The sequence below is a fragment of the Enhydra lutris genome, unplaced genomic scaffold, assembly GCF_002288905.1.
Source record: "Enhydra lutris kenyoni isolate GAN:26980312 unplaced genomic scaffold, ASM228890v2 scaffoldscaffold33, whole genome shotgun sequence".
Classification (NCBI taxonomy): Eukaryota; Metazoa; Chordata; class Mammalia; order Carnivora; family Mustelidae; genus Enhydra; species Enhydra lutris.
This window is the reverse complement of record NW_019154117.1, coordinates 11,657,861-11,678,837: the sequence shown is the minus strand read 5'-3', so window position 1 is coordinate 11,678,837 and position 20,977 is coordinate 11,657,861. Positions and strand designations below refer to the sequence as shown.

The window sequence follows — 20,977 nt, the reverse complement described above, 5'->3', positions numbered from 1 at the left end:
GAAAGGCAGGCTGTCTCTCCTAGCTGTGAGCAGTGTAAAGGACGTCGAGTGTGCGTTATCAGTATGTATTGTCATTGTCTCTGGGCCGTGGATATGGACATTACCTATTGATGATGCCCAGGGACCCACCACCCTAGAAGGTGTGGCTTAAAGCTGTGAGCCTATCGAGCTCAGGAGGGTGTGGGCTGGCTGGACGGTTCTCCTGGTAATGGCTGGGCTCAGTCACGTGCCAGGGACTCAGCTGGCTGTCAGCTGATCCAGACCAGCCTGAGCTCCAGCAGCAGAAGTGCCTGGAATCAGAGGTGCCTGTGTGTCCTCCTCCAGCAGACTAACTTGGACATGTTCCTCATGGTTATGACTGGGGTGGAAGAGTGGAAACAGAAGCATTCACGGGTTTTGTCTAGGTTCTCTGGGGATCCCATTTGCTAACATTCCATTGGCCAAAGACACTCATATGGCCAAACTCAGAATCAAGGAGCAAAAAAATAGTTTCTACTTGTTTGGTGAGAGAAACTGTCAGATCACATGGCAAAGGAGCTTTGCTATGGGGGAGGAGAGAAACTGGAGCCATTCGTGCAGTCAATCCAGTGTGTCATGGCAACAAACTCACGGACCCGTGCCACAGGCTACCTCCTGCCCCAGCAAGACTTGCCCAGAATCTTTCTGATACTAATTCCTGATCCAAAGAATGGATACCAAGGTTGGAATTTTGCAGCCTCTCAAATAACATCAAAAAACAACAATTTTGTCACCATGTGAACTACACGTATTGAACAGCAAGACTGGAGAACTAAGGCAACAGAGGGAAGTGAATTTCTCCCCCATATTGCATGCCCCATCCACACCTGCGATTCACACATGACCCACCTTGGCTTGTGACACCCTGCTTTCTCATTTACCAGATGAAAAAAAATGAGGCGTATTCAGTTTAATAGTGCTTCTTAAGTGGCTCAAGGCTGAACATGTGTGCAAATAGCTAGTAGACCAGAAGCCCTGAAGAGTCCAAGCCTTTGTCATTGGTGCCCCCTGCAGTGGGGCGTGTCAGGCTGTGGGGGCTAATTATTTGATTGGTTTTGGGCTCAGGGTGGAAAGTGTAAGGCTTCTACAAGTGACCTACAGGGATAGACCTACAGGGATAGATTAGCTCCAGGGATAGACCATCCAGTCTGAGAGTTATTCTGGTCTTTTACTCCTCGCCATAGAAACACAGAGTCACAGAATAACAGGGCTAGATGGGCTTGGAAATCATCTAGTCCAGCATTTCTCAATCGTTAGTCACATAAACCATTCATTGTTTTGTAGAAATGTGTTCTAGTCTTTGATGCTTTTAGAGAAACTGGCTTCTTTTTCAAAGCTAAATTATTTTTAAAAATGTATCATCATGGCCTTAAGTTAAAAAATCAGTGTGATTTTATAGAAATAGAAGATAACCATAAAACAAACAGAACGACCACCACCTTGTTATGAAATTCTGTCCAGTCGTTTGAGCCTTCAGCCTGCCCAATTTTCACTAAGAGTTCAGCAAAAATGAAGCAAGTGTTAAAGGAGTATTATGCTCAACTGGCGTATTCTTTCTGATGGAGTCAGGGAGATCAAAAGGGACTTGAAAAGGTCATCAGTTTCTCACTATCTGATTCAGTGTTATTCAGTGCCCTGCCCCTGTATTCTAAAATCATCTTGGACTTCCTGAGTTGTCGTGTGTGCTCCATGCTGTAGGGAATAGCATTCCCTACATTCACATGTGGAGAAACTGAGCATTCCCATCCATTCACATATGGAGAAACTGAGGCCTCTTCTCTCTCCTTCCTGACAGTTACCTTTGTGCCACGTCACTACTGCTTTGCCTCTTACCTAGCAGTTTGGCTAGGGGAAGGGAAAAGAAATGAAACACAAAAGAAGTCAGAGGCAGAGCTGACAGATGGTGCTTTTGACTCTATGAAGTTGGAGCTTCCCTGGTTTTCAATTACACCTGCTCTTCCTGTCCTCCGTTACTGGAAGACATAGATGGTAGCCCTACCCAGAAGCTGAAAGAAATAGAAAGTTGCCCCCCACTTCCATAAGGAAAACTCCTGTCTGGCTCCACCACCACCCAAGACATTTAGATCAGGAACCTTCTAGAAGGATGTAGCCATACGAAGGGAAGCATCTCCAGTTGTCTTGCCAAAAAAAGCATTGTGTGAGAAAAGAGCAGAGCCAACTAAATCTAATTCACCCTTGGAGTAGGCCATAGAAGCTGTGCTAATGGAATTCTAAATCCTCTGGCAAAATGTATGGATTTTCAAAAGGAGGTGGAGAAATCCTTTTTGTCCTGTTATCTTCTCAAGATGGATTTTTAGTTGAAAATCCTTCCTTAAAAAAAAGATAGGATAAATGCAGTCATACACTTAAGTAAGCTCTTTATTCCATTGACTGTGATCTGGAGTAAGCTTTTGAGACATTTCTTCAGACAGGAAGGGAAGGGACAATCTTGGAGAAATACCCTTCTTCATCATATTTTTAAGGATGACTCTGATTATATCAAACACCGCTTAGTGTTTCATTTTAATTTTCTGTTACTCTTTGGGGAAAAGGTACTGTGTGCATTTTTTAAAAAGTTTCTTTTCCACATATATTATAGGATGGAATTAAAAGGGTATGCATCTTAATCTTTGCGACATGGGTGCCTACATCTGATACCTATAATGTGAATGAGATCGCTTTCTTCACTCTCTGACTTTGTTACCTCATCTGAACGGCTCAGGCCATTATTCATGTTGATGGAAATGAGAAAAATTCAGATGCCTATCGGCTTGTGTCTGCATTTGTTCATAACAGAAAGGCTCCCCTCAGCCCTGTGTAGGCCCTTTCCTCAGAGACACAGTGGGAACTTTGTAGTCAAGAAGGCTTGCACGGACTTTCTGACTCTGAGATCCAGACAGGGATCCTCAAGCTTTCTGAGCCTCAGGTCTTCATCTGTAAAATGGGGATAAGGATATCTATTGTGTCAAAATATTGTCACAATTAAAATAAGGTGGTATAACTAAAGCTCATAGCACAGGGCCTGACATTTAAGCATGCAGTAGGTGGTCGCTACTATTATTATGTATTTCTACATGGGAAAGGTCACTTGAGATAAATCAGAATACTTACCAGCTCTGGGGTCAGAGGGAAGACCGGACTCACTTCTTTGTTCATCACTGTATCTCCAGTCCCAGTTCCGCTAGCATGTAGCAAACTCTCGGTATTTTTTTTTTTTTTTTTTTTGGATGAATGTTTGAATGGTTCTGGCATTACCCCTCATTAGCTGTGCGATCTTGGGTAAGGCATGTCACCCCTCATGAAGTGTCCAGAGCAGAGGCTGGCACATGCTATGCTCTCCCCACGGGTGTCCTCCAGTCTCTATGGTCCTTCACTTTTGAGGATCCCAGATAAAGAACTGGGATTGGCATTTCCTGGGGAAGATGGCAAGGGAGACTTCATTCAAGGGGGTGGAGAGCTACTACGATGGCGGTTTGCAATAGGAGAGAGAGATTGGGCCCAACTCCGAATGCAGCCAGGGAAACCAGAAATCGGTGGGTAGGTCAGTCGCTGGAAAATCAGGACGAGGAAATACCAGGGTAAGGGGGTTCCTGCCCTACAGGCTGAACCGGCTTCTTGGCGAGGGCTGGCCAAGGTGTCAAGACACCGGCTGGGGGATGGTGGAGGATGAGAAAATGGAGCAGGTATCAGTGGTGATGAGTTATTAAGGGTGGGAATTCTGGCCAAAGTGGCTTCGCAGTATTCTTGCTGAAAAGGACAATGAAGAGACAAAAGTCCAGGCCTAGCTGAAAAAGAGCCCAGAAGAGCCTGAGCAGAGCTTAGCCCGGCAGAGAGTCTCTGTCAGTACCTCCCCCAGTCCTGGCTGGAAAGGAGCAGAAAGTGAGCTGGGGTGGGTTCCAGAAAGCTCCAGAAAGCTACGTGAACATTGAAAACTGAACAGGGTGCATCCAAGGTGGAGCATGGGAGTGGGAGCAAGGTTTCGGAGGGGCCTTCTGGAAGCAAAAGTAGCATGGCTGAAGATCAGGAAGTAAGAGCGAGCGTGACATTTCTTGGAACCGCAAGAGACTCAGTCCAGTTTGTATGCTGCGGAGGGGTAGGAAGTGGCAAGAGGTGGCACAGGACCAGACACCCTCAGAGTTCAGACTTCATCCTGAAGCACGGGGCCGGGGTGGGGGGGGGACCTCCGTCACTGGGTTTTCCTTCCAAGGGAGTAGATAATCAGCTCCTTCCAGAGGACCCTCTTGGGTGGTTTTAGTGCCCCACATGCCAGTAACAATGATGCTGGAACACACCTGACCCCAATACACAGTCGCCTTGCAGCCGGATCCAAACGAAGCATCTTTTCTGGCTGTAAAGCATCTTTTCTGTCTTAGTGTCCTGACATTAAAAACCCCTTTTGGGCTAAGAACATGCATTTTGGGGCTTGAGAGAATGTCGGAAATCACATACACTTGCCAGCCTAAGTCTAGCTCAGTGGACTCTCCTGAGTGGCACCTGGGAAGTTTTAAAGGAAAGAAATACCCTTTCCCCGGCCACCCTCAGAGATTCTGGTTCCGTTTTCTGGGGGTGGAATGGGGCATCGGTGTATTTTAAAGCTCCCCAGCACAGCCAGGGTTGAGAACCACGATGGCGTGCCCCACGTAGCCACGTTTGCTCTTGAGAAGGGAATGGACCCCCCTTGCCAGATACTCCAGCCGAGACTCTGGACCAGCATTGCACACCTTCCCAGCAGACCTTCAAAAGCTGCCTGTAGCCACTGCTGAGACCACTGCAGGCCCTGCCAGCTTCCTACGGGCAGGCCATCTTCTAAAGCCAGTAGGAGGCAGCTGGAGAAGGAGAGGGACCTCACGTCTCCCTGCTCACCTCTGGGCACCGTCTCACTCCCCAGCCATGTTCTCCGTGCAGCACTAAGAAGCTCTGTGAAGGATTTGCTTTTCCCCTGAATTTACCTGGAAACTCCAAGCGGGCCTCATTAGCACATTACTCACACTCCCCCAGTCCCACACATCACCTTCCTCCTCGCCCCACCTCCAGAACTTCCTCCCCCCCCCCAACTTGCCCACTTAATCAGTGCAGTTGGGTTCTGTGCCCTGGGCCCTTGAAAAGCACATTTTCAGAACGGAAATGCCACCAGAAGAAAGCAGGTAACTAAGGGCTCCAGGGTCCCAGCTCATCACCTCTCATTGGCCTCCCAGCGAAATGCCATCCATCAGGGGCGCCGAGCAGCAAGCCCTCCGCGTACTTCCCAAGGCTCTACCCTGCTTTTCGCCTTCCATGCTGAGACAGCAGATCCTTCGCTTGGTGCCCCTGGGTTGTTTCCCACAGCAATTAGCTGTGCCCTGTGTTAATTCCAATCAATAACCCACTGCCACTTGCTCTTACGCCAGGCTGGACGCTGCAGCCTCCACGGCACATTTTGGAAGTAACTTGCTGGGGCCGTGAGACTCTGCACCCCCCGCCTCTCCCCAGGAAAGCCCTTGACAGGCTTCCTCCTGACAGCCAGTATCCTTCACTGAGTGTCGGGGGCAAGGGACAGGGTGAGCAAGCGGGCGTCCCGACACCTCTTTCATGTCCGGGGACAACTCGGGAGCCGAACCAGCTCCCCTCTGGGATCCATCCCTTGGGATATCCACAAAGCTTTCATTTTTCTATTTTGGCTTTTTTAGAATTCTTTTTTTTTTCTTTTTTTGTTTGAGATGGCTGTCTTTTTCTTCCATCTAAAAAAACCCTCTCTCCTTCAGATCAGTCCTTTTTTTCTTTTCTTTTCTTCTTCTTTTTTTTTTTTTTAATCACAGAACCACGGTTTCTCATTTCTTGCCTCTGTTGCTTCCTTCAGCTCCCTGTGGACAGAATGAGACCCGGGAGGATGGCAAAATAATTCAGTTGCCTCCCTGCAAGACGGGAGCCTGGATTGTGCCGGCCATCATGGCCTGCTACCTTTTAGTGGCAAACATCCTGCTGGTCAACCTGCTCATCGCCGTCTTTAAGTAAGTGGGTCCTTCCTTGGAGGTCTTGGGACAGAGTGGGAGGCCAGGGGAGGGCAGGCTCTGGTGCCTGAGAAAGGAGTGGATCTCTCTCTTGATTCTCTCTCATCTCTATTTCAGCAATACATTCTTTGAGGTAAAATCCATATCCAACCAAGTGTGGAAGTTTCAGAGGTATCAGCTTATCATGACTTTCCACGAAAGGCCGGTTCTGCCCCCACCTCTGATCATCTTTAGCCACATGACCATGATCTTCCAGCATCTGTGCTGCCGATGGCGAAAACACGAGAGCGACCCAGACGAGAGGGACTACGGCCTGAGTAAGCTTCGGGTGACGGTCCTGGGCCACCACAAAGCAGGGATTCTTACCACCTCCTGCAGACTGTCATGTAGGACCCCATGCCCACCTGGTTATGCCTATAGGACTTCATGAAGAAACCAGCCCTGCTCTCTATTAGTCAAAGGAAAAACAGAAACACTCCACGATCCATCTTCTACCCAGTGTTTCTAAAAGGAGGTTCTATTGGCATTGGGGTGGAATAATTCTTCACTGCGTGGGATTGTCCCACACAGCACAGAACATTTAGCACGCCCGGCCTCCACACATTGAATACCAATAGCTCCTGCAGGTCCCTAAATGTCCCTCAGTACCCCACCCACACTTAGGAACCACGGGGAGTCCAGCCCCATACAGGCAAGCTCCTGTGGTTTCTCCAAGTGTTAAATAGAGCACCTACATTAAATCTACTGGACCAGAGCCTCTGGGATTGGGGCTCAGGGGGTACCTCTTGGTGATCACTAGTGCACCAAAGCTGAAACCAAAGCCACTTCCTCAATGGCTTCTCGAAGTCTGAAGCTTTTAACAACTTCCCTGACAAAACAATGCCCAGCTTCATTCTAGACATTAAAACTAGTGAGTCAAAGAGGGCCTGGAATTCCAGAAGTTACTGTTTGCACTAGAAACACAAATCTAGGCAAATAGAAAGCTTAGTGGGAAAAGGGTTCACATTTCCACGGGGCTCTTTCTACGGCTGTATCAGTTATGAATTACTCTCCCTGATAGTTATAGAAAACCAGACTAACAACAGCACAAATCAATAAAGTTGTATTTTTCTCGTGTAACCAAAAGTGAAGGGGTAGGAGTCCAGAGCTCAGCAGTGGCTCCCTGAAGTCAAAGACCCTGCATTCCGTTTTAAGCTCTGCTCTTCCTTCTTGCACTGTCTTATCTCGTGGGAGCAAAATAGCTGCTGTCTTCCCAGTCATCACATTCGTGTTCCAGACAGGAAGAAGGGGAAGGTGAGAAAATGTGGAGAGAAGCAGCTCCCTCTGAAGAGTTTATCAGGAAGGCAGAACCTCTTCCCAGCACACCACCCCTCCCTGTAGCACACTTCTTTCTCTGGAGCCAAACTGGGTCTTGTGGCTGCTGCCAACCTCAGAGGAGGCTGGAGATGTGTGGATGTGGCTTTCCAGCCTCAGCTGTGGGCGTCTGCCACACTCCACAAACCAGAAACTGAGCTTTTGAGTAACCTGCTTTTTCTTTGACTTAGCTCCTTTCTCAGCCTTGCAATGTGTATAATGCGAACCCGTCCCTGCAATAAACCAGACACACTCAGAACTTCAGGGCTCCAGAGTGACCCTAATGCACAGAAGGAGCACAAGGACAGAGGTCACCCAACTGGGTTGGGAGTTAGCCTGACACTTAGTAAAGAATTTCAGCCCCTTTTCTGAACGTTGATTAAGTGAGGAATGTCATTAGGCCCACAGATCAGATGCCATTGCTTGTCCTTCCTGTCTTACATTGCTCACTTTTTTCCCACAGAATTGTTCATAACTGATGATGAGCTCAAGAAAGTACACGATTTCGAAGAGCAGTGCATAGAGGAATATTTCAGAGAAAAGGATGATCGATTCAACTCGTCCAATGATGAGAGGATACGGGTGACTTCGGAAAGGTATGTTCCATGGGCACACGCCTCTCACAAGGATGTTTGTGTCATGGCAATGCCTTATCAGCTGTGTTTGTTTGCAGCCCCCAAAACAGAGATTCCCCGTGTGTTTATCTTTAGTGTCCAAGCTTATGAGAGAATGGAACATTGTCTGAAGCATCTATAGACCAAAATCCCATACTCAGAGCTCCTGGACTTCTCCAGGAGGCAATAGCACCCACTCTCCTGGACACTAGGTTGTTGAGTCTAGGACAGGTTCAATGGCTCAGACCAGAAATTGCAACATTCCCGCCCAGACACCAACCAAGAGAGACCCAGCCCGAGGTCTCTCCTTGGGCTGGGTCTCCCGCAGGTTGGTGTTTCATGTAGATCTCCAGATATCTTTTCAGGAGGAGTAGAACAGTCCTCGTACCTGGTTCATATGGACATTCAGTGCCTCTGAATCAGCAGTAGCCAGAGACTTCTGAATTCGGCACAATAATGGATGAGGGTTTTTTCCCGAATTATTTTGTTTTATTCTTTTTATAGAACAATATGAAAACAAATGAAGAGAAGCAGATTCTTCTAGCCAGTGGTGATATACTTGCAGATCTCACTGGTCAAATAGTTTTGTGGACCAGTAACACTATAAGAAAAAAAAAAAATCCCAAAATATAAAGAAAGAATCCTGGAAGTGTAATTAATCTAGCTTAATGCAAAGGGATTTACATTTTCTGATTTTTCTCATTTTGCTGTAGACTAATAAACACTTCATTCTGGGCTGGCATGTACAAAACCCAGCATTTGGGAACCATTCTGGTAAAGAATGTGCAGACTTACAAAGCTTGGTGTAACTTTAAGTTGTAAGCATTTGAGACATGAAGATGGCACTATTATAAATAGTGGGGAAAGGCATTATATCGATGACTTCAGTTGATATGATTTAGACTTCTAAGATATGAATCAGTGACCTCGAGTTTTCAAGAAATGACATTTTATCTGTTTACCCACTTTGTACACTCTCTAGTTGCTCTGTAGAAATTACACAAGCAGCATTCTTCTGTCCCTGGCTCTTCATTTCTTTGAAGAATGCAGTCTAGATAAGCAGGTATATACACACATGCCCGTGAGTGATTGTATCCATTGGTACTCTGCCAATATTAACAAAGTTTAAAGCTGCGCACAAATTTTATGCACATCTGTCATTGCACAACAGAGTGTTCTAGGATGATATGATGTGAAGCAATTTTCTGGCAAACAGAGGAAGGAGCTGTAAATCTAAAAATCGCTCATTCTAAGGCCTTGAAAAAGCTATTTATTAATGGACATATAGCCATGTGGTTTCCAGAAAACTGTGCCACGTGGACACATTGCCTGTTGCTCAAACATTTCCAAAGCATATGTGCACGAGACTTTGAAATGCTTTTTGATCTCAAAAAGCTACAGACCTGGGATCAAAGAAAGGTAGGGGGAAGGAGTATTGAGATGCAAGGAAGCCTTCACCTCTCTGGGGAACTAGAATGAGAGGTATTGGCGCCAGCGCCTGTGAACATGTTGTGACCATGCCACCAGTTCCTTGGCACTGGATAGAAACAGGAAGGAACTATATATAACACCTTACCTGAGCCTCTCATGCCCACCTGTAAGCACTTGCAGGAGACTCCTTCCCCAAGACCGTCTTCCTCTGGGTGTGGTTACAGAGCTCTGCCCTCAAGGACGATGACCAAGGTGAGCAATTTCCAGAAATTCAGGACAGATCACAGGCACCCCCTTCCTGTGTCTTAGGCATTAAGTAGCTTTCTGGAGAAGTGGAGGCCTGGAGGACCAGGACAAGCTCATGACCAAGCTCAGGTGCCAAAGACGTGCATCTAAGCCCAGGTCTCATCCTGCTTCTGTTGCTTCTGTCTGTGTTTGTTTGGGGTTTGACTTTTGTTGGTGGTGGTAGTGGTGGTATTGGTTTGTTTCGCATTTGCAAGTGTACCAAAAAATCGTTAAAAACTAGAATTGCACTCTGCACAACAAACACCACAAGGTGCATGAGGGAACGAAGATCAACCAAGGAAACAGAGGACCCATATTCCCCACCTCACACACGCTCTAGGACACATCCTTTCTGAGTGGAATGGCAGGTGAAATCACATGTCCTATTTGCTTTCAACAGATAGACAACATATAATAGATAATAAATGATAGATAATACACATATATATAATACACACACATTTGGATAGTTACATGTTTAATTTACGTAATTAACTGTACACATATGAATAAGATATTATATAATTCTCCCTTCATGTTAAACAGCCCCAATACAGGGATTTGAGATCAGAAAAATTAAGACCTGGCCCTGCTCTGCTAAAAGACTTGGGAAAAGGATTTCTTTACATAGCGAGACCCACATTCCTTTCTTTGCCACCGCCTGTAAAATATAACTTATTTATATAAGTTTTACTTGCATAAATCTTTTTAGAAATACAAAGATACTTCCATAATTGTCAACTTAAATGCATCATTCCTAAGTCATATTTTTGCACCCAAATGTTATATAAAGAGTGCAATACAATATTCGAGAGATCACTAACACCTCTTAGGAATTGATTCTGAAAAGTCCTTCTTTTCTCCATTATATTCATTTTGTCTCATTGTTGACTTGATAAGTATACCTGCTATGCCTTCACCATAATTTCCCAGATACCCACCAGCACAGATCAGGTGAACCAAGACAGAACCAAGACATTGGTATGACTCTAAAAATACCTTCCACTGACAGTATTGGCCCCTGTTCCACCACCTCTCCTTTTGTTAATAACCAGCCAGATATCCACATTTCTCCCCTCAGCCCAGTGTGTCAGCCTCCCTGCTAAAATCACTAGGTACTCCATCACAAACATTATACATCTGTGTTACTGTATTGGTCTAAATTATCAAGACAAGATGACTGCTGTGCCCATAAAGTCTCCTGTTAAAGAACTCTACCTTTTTAAAGTACTCAAAAAGTGCCATCTGCTTAACTATATACTACTGAGCTATTCTGTAATGCTGCCTAGAATTTATGTCAAACTCATATAATTCCTATAATTCAGGAACTTTTCATATCAGAAAAACCTTTTCCTATCTCCAGTCTCCTGGCATTTCTTTTTTATTTCCCACTGGTTATTAAGGGTTGCCTACATTTTCTAGTGATCGCAGCTGCAAGTTCTTAACTCCCTTAAAGCAGGGTTTGCAAACTGGTGGCTCTTGGGCAACATCTGCCCACAGAGGGCTGTTGGGTTAGGCTTGCAGTGATGGTTGAAATCTGTTCTGAGAGCCTCTGGCCTGGGCATCCCCTCTGCTGCCACAGCATCCCTGCTTCTGTCCTCACACACCCCGGCTTCACCTGCTAACTTGATCTGCCCCCCCCATGGGCATTTAACTCTCCGACCCACGACTTAGAGCTTCCAGATCACCCTCCCCATCACCCCACCTGTCAAGTTCCACTTGTCAGAAGAAGTTGCAGTTTGATTTTTCTTCTCTCCAGTAACAATTTAAGCGAAGAAGGATATACATGGTTTCTAGCATCACTTATCGAACATCATCATTCCTGAGCCAAAGGGCTTTGTGCCCTTTTTGCTCTTCACTTAGATCCAAAAAAAAAAAAAAAAAAAGAACAGTCATGTGACTATTAATAGTGTATTCAACTTCTAATTTTCATAACAAAGGGAGACAAGAATAACTTAAGATATATGAGACTCATAAGTAATAAAAAACCAGTGTAAGCCAAGAAAGATGAGCTTTACCCACCTCCCAACCATATCTTTTTTCCAGTGCTGATCTTTGGTAGCTCTGCTGATTGAGTTGGATTTAAATTGCGTTCCCTTTTCCTTGCCAGGATGATGAGAAAGATGACTGACCCCAAGGGAATTGAATAATTCACAAATTAGGTGTCAGTCTATGGAGAAGCCAGAGTTTGCCTTATTTGTTCTGCATCATTGCCTTTCATTTGAAAACCTGTGTGAGCATGCCCTCTCCCCCAGCAAGAGGCCCTGTGATTGGTTCATGTGATATGGGATTGTGTTTGCCCCTCATCCTATAGCGATCCTACTGCTAGCACTCCAGGGAGGTTGTTTTTTTTTTTTTTTTAAATTCAGTTTAATTAATATATGGTGTATTATTAGTTTCAGAGGTAGAATTGAGTGATTCATCAGTTGCATACAACACCCAGTGCTCATTACTTCAAGGGCCCTCCTTAATGCCCATCCCCCAGTTACCCTCTACCCCTCACCTCCCCCCGGCAACCCTCAGTTTTTTCCCTAAAGTTAAGAGTCTCTTATGATTTGCCTCCCTCTCTGTTTCCATCTTCTTTTATTTGAGATCTAAAACAGGCATGGCAGGGCACCTGGGTGGCTCAGTTGATTAAGCGTCTGCTTTCAGCTCAGGTCATGATCCCAGGGTCCCAGGATCAAGTCCAAATAGGGTTCCCCACCCAGTAGAGAGCCTGCTACTCCCTCTCCCTCTGCCTGTCCCCCTGCTTGTGTGCTCTCTTCCTCTCTCTTTATCAAGTAAATCAATAAATCTTTTTTAAAAAATAAGTGAAACAGGCATGGTCAACCAGTCCTCGTCTTTCTTTTTTTTTTTTTTAAAGATTTTTTTATTTATTTATTTGACAGACAGAGATTACAAGTAGGCAGAGAGGCAGTCAGAGAGAGGAGGAATCAGGCTCCCCGCTGAGCAGAGAGCGTGATGCGGGCTCGATCCCAGGACCCTGGAATCATGACCCGAGCTGAAGGCGGAGGATTTAACCCACTGAGCCATCTAGGTGCCCCAGTCCTTGTCTTTCTTTTACTGCATTTCCTTTGACCACATTTTGAGGATATCAGGAAAGAAAATGAATTTGTAGAAAATAACAGCTCTTAAGAAATTGCACTTTGAAGCTGACATTTTCTGTGTCATTAGAATCTTCTTGTGAAGGCTCTTTTCTTCATCATATTGGCCATTAGAGGCTCGTTGTCTTCTTCCCTGTGCTTTTCAACAACCCACCGCGTGCCCTCTGGTGGGGTCCCAGCTGTCACTTTCTTGGGCACCCAGGGACAGGAAACATCCCATCTTTCCAGGACCCTGTCGTGCCCCTCTTGTGCTTGCCTCCGAAGTGATGCTGAGTAAGCCCTGTGGCGCCTAGAGACGTGAAAAAGGGAAAGAAGAAAAGAGTGTTCTTCCCACACGGCATCTTCCTTTCCGTGGTCCCTCCTTTTCATCCTTACTTAGTGACTTCCTGTATCTCTCTCCTTGAGACTTCCTATCGATTCATAAATTCTTACCATTCTTACTTCTGTTTTATCTCCTGAGTGGTTTGACCAGAGTCAGTAACTAGTGACTGCAATCATGACCCAGAACTCTTCAGCTTGTCCCTCACACCTATTTATATCGGTGATGCACACCCATGTATAATCACTTCTCAAAAAAATGTTCTGGGAGGCCTGGGTGGCTCAGTCGGTTAAGTTGATGCCTTTGGCTCAGGTCATGATCCCAGGGTCCTAGGATGGAGTCCCACGTCAGGCTCCTTGCTCAGCGGGGAGCCTTCTCTCTCTGCCTCTGCCTGCCTCTCTGCCTGCTTGTGCGTATGCGCGCTCTCTCTGACAAATAAATAAATAAATAAGATCTTTAAAAAAAATGTTTTAAGACGAAGGGAGGCACTCTGTTTATGGAACAAACATGTAAATTTGATTCCAGGATCTTTTCTTCTCTTCAACTGTTGGATTAAACGTCTACAGTTATATTCACGACCTAACTGAGCATACAGTTTGGTGGTTAAACACATCCAGAAATCCGGGAAAAGTCGGAAGAAACAGCCCCTCCCCTCACTTCTTACTTTTCCAAACACCTCAGACCCCACAGGAGAGCCGGCTGAGGAGAGATTGGCAACGGAATAGCTCCGTGGTTCTGTTCAGGCTGTCTTTGCAACCACCTCTACCTCTTCCATTCCCTGGGGCCATGCTCCTTTCCTTTGCTTTTGAGTTTCCCCCCTGGCCACCTCTTTGTTTTCCTTGAAAACCCTCTTCCTCCTTGCACCACCTGTCTGTCCTTCCCCCTCTCTGTTCTTCCCTTCCCGCTGGGCTCCTTAGTTTTTGTCTTGTTTACTATCCGTAACCAGCTCCAAACTCCTCCTTGGGCTCATGGTGCCTTAGTTCTGCCTCTCACCAGCTACTTTTCTCTGCCCTGTTGGATCCTTGGGTGGAAGGCAGGTGGAACACAGGGAGGGAGCTCCCCGCAGAGCAGGGAGATATTTTACAGTGTTCAGACCCGTGTTCACACACAGTTATGCTGAAAGAGCATCTTTCGCTCTTTCCATACCAACTTTTTATATACCAGGCTCCAGGAAAGGAAGGAGAGGGAGGACGAAAACTATCCTGCCTATTTTGATTCTGCCTACACTAAACAACTAAGAGATCCCAGTACCTAGAGCATCCAAAATGGAAAGTCTCATTCTACAAAAATGGGTCTCTCCTGCTCCCGACTTTAATGAGGACGTATTTTACCCACTTACCCAAAGCTTATTACATGGCAAAAAATAAAACTGCAGTCCCTGTGAAACCGAACTGCAGAGGCTAGATGGTGACAAAGTGAACCGTGTCTCTGTACGACACACAAACTTAATTATTTTAAGTAGTGTTTCTCCAGCTATGTTTACACCACAAAATCAACTGAAGCTGGGGAAGGTTGTATGTTCCTTCTGAATCAGCTGCATTAGCTGGGTGAAGAGCATTGGGTTTGCCAGATACAGAATTGCTCAATTTTCAAGTCTTTTAGGAATACACCGGGCCTTGGCGGCAGAAAGTTCCCGGACCCTGGGAAGTGCTGAGCTGGGTCTGGAGCATGAGAAGGACATCTCCAAGGCAGGGCTGGTGAGGGCAGTCTGGAACCTTGAAGGGGGGCGGGGGGGAAGGGACCCTGGAAGATAAAAGAGTGGGAGGAGGGAGTTGGGGGGTGGGAGGACTATTGCTGATGGAGACAGAAACATGGCCCGAGGCCAGAGGATCACACATACCTTCTCTGGCCAGAAGAGCTTTTTGGTTTTTTAAAGCCTCCAGGTCTGAGGCACCTGGGTGGCTTTGTAGATTAAGTATCTGCATCCAGCTCAAGTCGTGATCCCAAGGTCCTGAGATGGCATCTGGCTCACCGCTCAGTGGGGGGCCTGCTTCTCCCTCTGCCCCTCCCCCTGTTTGTGTTCCCTCTCACTGTGCTTCTCTCTGTCAAATAAATAAATAAAATCTTAAAAAAAAAAAAAAAGAAAAGAAAAGAACTTCAGTTCCTCCAAGAGGGAAACCACATGCCTCTAACTCCTCCTTTGGGCACTGTAACATGTATTTTTCTCTGACGAGGGTGTTGCTACTATTTACATATTGCTCCCCCCATCACAACAGCTGAGGGGACCCAGCCCCAATTCCCACCACTGTTCCTAAAGCACATTCTGTACTCCGCCCCCAGCATGTTTCTTTAAAGGCTCAGCAGTCACAGGACTTACTGCGCCCACTGGGAGTATTGGAAACGTATCTTTATCTCTAGCTTCTCCAGAAAAGTTGTGAATGGATCTCACTTAGAGTCTCCAAAAGATTTGCCTTGCGGCATTTCACAGTGAAAGTTGGAGGTCACAGCAAAGCTTGGTTCTGGTTTCTCCTTTCCCAGTCAAGTGAAAAGTATGGCACAACTTTATTTTAAGTATGTGGACTCTGTCTTTGTAAATAAATGTCCAGGCAGCCTACTAGACCATTGAAATCAAGTTCATAACCACGATGGTCTCGGTGAACCATTAGTGGCAGCTGGCAGCATGGAAATGAAAAAAGGAATATGAGACAGATCACACCCTTGAGAATTATCAGTGGGGAGGGTGGAGACATCTAGAAATGACTGTAATATAAGGCATCTGTGACCAGCTATCCAGAGAGACACACAGAGAGAGAGAGAGGGAGGGGAGTAGCAGAATTTACTTCTTGATAGGCACTCCGGGGTTTACCATAAATTACTTTATGTAATTTTGGTTAAATTCCTTGATGTTTGCTTTTCCCTCATTAATGAAATGCTTGGGTTAAATTATGTCACAGGTGCCTCTGTGGCAGGACTGTTTTAATTCCTTCGGAGGTGCTAAATTTTAAAAAGATGATTGTGAATGGCAACAACCAAAAAAGATTATTATCTAAATGCAAAATGGGGGTGCCTAGGAGGCTCCAGAGGTTAAGTGTCTGCCTTCAGCTCAGGTCATGATCCAAGGGTCCTGGGATGGAGCCTCATGTCCGGACTCCCTGCTCAGTGGGGAGTCTACTTCTCTCTCTCCCTCTGCTGCTCCCCCTGCTTGCACACAATCTCTTTTTCGCTTTCTCTCTGTCAAATAAATAAATAAATCTTAAAAAAAAAAAAAATAAGTGCAAAGCAAAATAACCCCAGTCCACACTCCAAGTCTTCTGTGGACACTGCAACGAGAAAAGCTGCCTCCTAAAATTCTCTGGTGCAGTTCTGAATCAAGTCATCGAAAGGCAACAACATCCTCATCTTGGTGGCGACTGATTATGCCTACGCCCTAATACATGGTTAGTTCTTTGAACCCCGCTCCAGGTCCCAGCTAAGTCATGAGGTACTTGGGTCCCACTCCACTTCAATAAGAACTACTCAACTTTGGTGTTTATCGGGATTGTGCATTAAATTTTACTGAGTGGAAAGGGGTTTGGTAGATAAATACCACTGGATTAGATCATCTCTCAGGCCTCTTTCAGCTCCAGATGATTTAGCTTCTCCAGAGAGGAGCCCGGCCTTGCGTGACCCTCCTTGTGTTTCTCGCCCAGGGTGGAGAACATGTCCATGCGGCTGGAGGAAGTCAATGAGAGGGAGCACTGCATGAAGGCCTCGCTCCAGACTGTGGACATCCGGCTGGCGCAGCTCGAGGACCTCATTGGGCGCATGGCCACGGCTCTAGAGCGCCTGACAGGTCTGGAGCGGGCCGAGTCCAACAAAATCCGCTCCCGGACCTCGTCTGACTGCACAGACGCCGCCTACATCGTTCGCCAGAGCAGCTTCAACAGCCAGGAGGGGAACACCTTTAAGCTCCAAGAGAGTATAGACCCTGCAGGTGAGGAGACCATGTCCCCAACTTCTCCAACCCTAATGCCCCGTATGAGAAGCCATTCTTTCTATTCGGTCAATATGAAAGACAAAGGTGGTATAGAAAAGTTGGAAAGTCTTTTTAAAGAAAGGTCCCTGAGCCTACACCGGGCTACTAGCTCCCACTCTGTAGCGAAAGAGTCCAAAGCTCCTGCAGCCCCCGCAAACACCTTGGCCATTGTTCCCGACTCTAGAAGACCGTCTTCGTGTATAGACATCTATGTCTCCACCATGGATGAACTCCACTGTGATATGGACCCTCTGGACAATTCCATGAACATCCTTGGGCTGGGGGAGCCCAGTTTTTCGGCTCCAGCACCTTCCACAGCTCCTTCAAGTAGTGCCTATGCAACTCTTGCACCCACAGACAGACCTCCAAGCCGGAGCATCGATTTTGAGGACATCACCTCCATGGACACGAGATCTTTTTCTTCAGACTATACCCACCTCCCAGAATGCCAAAACCCCTGGGACACTGACCCTCCAATATACCAGAGCATCGAGCGCTCCAAAAGTAGCCGCTACCTAGCCACCACTCCCTTTCTTCTAGAAGAGGCCCCCATTGTTAAATCTCATAGCTTTATGTTTTCTCCATCGAGGAGCTACTATGCCAACTTTGGGGTGCCCATGAAAACAGCAGAATACACAAGTATTACAGATTGTATTGACACCAGGTGTGTCAATGCCCCTCAAGCGATTGCTGACAGGGCCACCTTCCCTGGTGCCCTGGGAGGCAAAGTGGAGGATCCATCTTGCTGCCATCCTGAGCGAGAAGCAGAACTGAGTCACCCCAGCTCTGACAGCGAGGAGAACGAGGCCAAAGGCCGCAGAGCCACCATCACAGTACCCTCCCAGGAGGGTGATAACTCGGACAGAACCCTGTCCAACAACATCACGGTTCCCAAGATAGAGCGTGCCAACAGCTACTCGGCAGAGGAGCCAAGTGCGTCATATGCACACACCAGGAAGAGCTTCTCCATCAGTGACAAGCTCGACAGGCAGCGGAACACAGCAAGCCTGCGAAACCCCTTCCAGAGGAGTAAGTCCTCCAAGCCAGAGGGACGAGGGGACAGCCTGTCCATGAGGAGACTGTCCAGAACATCCGCCTTCCACAGCTTTGAAAGCAAGCACAACTAAACCTTCTTAGCACTGCAGGAGGCTCAAGAATCCAGCCCTGAAATTCTCCCTGAACTTCACCTGTTCCCCTTCCTTGAAGCTTACCTGCTTTATTCTTAGCTGAGCAAAACAAGCAATGCCTTGGGAGGTGTTAACTTGAAGGTGACCTCTGGGCCGCAGATCAAGAAAGCACTTGGTCTAGCCCAGTGCCAAACACAGGGGCTTTAAGTCGTGTTCACATTCAATGGGTAGGGTGGGAAAAGAGGGAGAAGAAGGGGTGCGGTGAGTGTGTAGGTCTAGCGACTTCAGAAAGCCATGAGCTCTGGGAATGAAGGGGCTTCAAGCACTCTCTATGCCAGGAGGCATCTTTCCATTTCTGACCATTATCAAGAGTTTTAGGATACAGGGCTAAATTGCAAAATAAGATAAACTAAAGTAGCCAGCATACAAATGAGATATTCTAAACTTCAATTCTGTTTTCTTTTCACATTGGCTCCATCACTGGTGACTGATGAAGAGCATCCTTTTTATTCAGTATAAGCCGGCAGCAAGCAGTTCTACCTAACGTCCCACATCCTTCTCATGCCAACACTTCTGTAATTGATCATTATAAAGAAAAAACAAGGTAACAGTCATAGTTCACCTGTCTCTTCTATATTCACTTCTGGTGCCACAACTGTTTATCTTTTTTGAAGAAAATAAAGGGAACAGAAATGCCTTTTTGTGTTGCAAGCAAAATGAAAGAAGAATTGAGGCTAAAAACAAGGGTCAAGTAGTTTATTATAGACAGTGGGCATTCGAGTATAGTCGAGCAAGCTCAGGATGAATGTAATTAAATAATTTTATATTTTTAATTTATTTTGTATCTCACTTGTCATCATTGAAGTCACTCACTGAATCTGTGATAGTGAACTGAAAGAAAGAAATATATACAGTGGGCAGAACTCACCTAAAATTGCCAGTGGTATACTGTTACATTCTCACCCTTCGTGTCCCGTGTCATGCTACTGTGTGATTGTCATCATTTGCGTGGCTCCACCGTGTCTTCTGAACATCTCCAAGATGTACCTAGAAATTCTTCACACCACTCATCACATGACCATTTTGTATATGAAGATCTGATCACACGTGGATATTTTCATACCAACAGTTTTGCCGTTTAATCTGAGCTCAGCATAAATTTAATTGGAGTTTTTCAAGGGCTGGTATCTTTTTTATGGAAATGTTCCAAAGTACTTTTTAAGGAAGTTTCAAATCATAAATAACCTTAGAATTGACTGGGAATTTGGTACAACCCAAAGCCATCAGTTGCAGGCCTACCGTGAATATTTTTCTTATATGTAGAGCTATAAAAAAGATAGAGTAGACTCAAGTAGAAAGCAAACCACATAAAGACTTCTATAGTATATGCTGCTTATATACCTATATATGCATTTACACAGAGACATGTTTATATATAGTATATAAACAGGCATATAGAGCTTTCTTCAGAGGCTTGGACTTTTCTGTCACCTTGAGGTATAAACCAGGATTTTTAATATCCAAGGAGTTCCATTGAAAGAGTTCATTCTGTTATGTTGGATTTTGACAGATGTTGAAATTATGTTTTTGTTTTTTTTTTAAATCCCTATGACCTTAACTCTTCCTTGTACTAAACTAAAGTTGCCAAAATGACTGGCTACCTGCTCTTTGCTTCTTTTCTGTCCGGAAACACTTGCTGCAATGACATCTTATTTAGTCTGGTTTCTCCTGCACGAAGTGATTACGGCAAGTACAGTCTGAATTAGACATGCAGTTCTAAACCAGATAGTATTACGGACTCTTTAATACAGACGTACACTACTAGGTCAGAATCTGGATTTGAAGGGGGATAAAGAAATATTGACCCTCAAATCTTCCAATTCCTTCTTGTGTCCCTGATTTTCAAAAGAATAAAATCTTTAAAGAAAATGACCTAATGTTCTCGGCCCCCAAAATAGTATGTGGTTCTCCCGTTGAGTTGTCATTGGGAGCTCCAAATTTTCTCATTATGTGAAATCAAGTAAATATATGGACTAAAGCTGTAGCCTGTAAGGTTTTTGTGTTTGTTTTTTTTTTTAAACACCTCTGAACAAACCTTTTGGCTATAGAAATAGTTATGAGGCCACATACAAAGAATTAAAGAATTCCTTCTCACTCTTTGGCATTTGAGTAAATCGGACACAAGCAACCAGACTCCCTCGTGTGTGATTGCTCTAGAAATGCTTACATTTTTATTGAGCCCCACATTGGCTGTTTCCCTTTCAGCAAATAGGCATTTGGTCTGAGAATAAATCAGTTGCCCTTAAACTTCCTTGAGTCATGCATCTCAGTGAGAATCTGATGAAAGCTCTGGGCCCTCTCCCCAGAAAAAAATGTATATACATGCAGCATTGCAATGTAACTTGAAAGGGTCCATGAACCCCTGGTTCCACGTTGCTTGATAATGAGGAAGAGGAACCATGTTTGTTCATAATCGATATGAAATCCTAATAGGCACTTTACGTTTGAGACCATTTCTCTGTGATTCTCAGGAAGGCCAAGTCTCAGCACCAGAGTTGGAAGCAAGATTTTGTTCTTTTCGTCCCTTAGATTATATTTTGCTAGTTTGATATACTTATATCCTAATGTTTGATGATTTAAGAAGCCAGAGACTCTCTGAGTGAGTCTGTAGAGGAATCCAGGAAGGAGGCAAAACCATTATTCTTTGACCACAGAGCAGGACATCATGGTACCTCTAGGGCCCCATTCTGGACCAGACGGAAAGCGAGGGAAAGAAATTATGTG

General features: G+C 45.5%; 1 protein-coding gene across 6 annotated transcripts in view; it reads left to right on the top strand.

Moving 5' to 3' along the window:
* The window catches only part of LOC111153534 (transient receptor potential cation channel subfamily M member 3), a 486,919-nt gene extending 467,854 nt beyond the window's left edge, over positions 1-19,065 (top strand). For all 6 annotated transcript variants that reach the window (XM_022512597.1, XM_022512596.1, XM_022512594.1 and 3 more), the window contains 4 exons: positions 5,855-6,005; positions 6,123-6,322; positions 7,822-7,954; positions 16,741-19,065. In XM_022512597.1, coding sequence (XP_022368305.1) covers positions 5,855-6,005; positions 6,123-6,322; positions 7,822-7,954; positions 16,741-18,193 — 1,937 coding nt within the window. In that variant the 3' untranslated portion in view covers positions 18,194-19,065. The remainder of the gene's footprint in view (positions 1-5,854; positions 6,006-6,122; positions 6,323-7,821; positions 7,955-16,740) is intronic.
* The last annotated feature ends 1,912 nt before the right edge of the window (positions 19,066-20,977 follow it).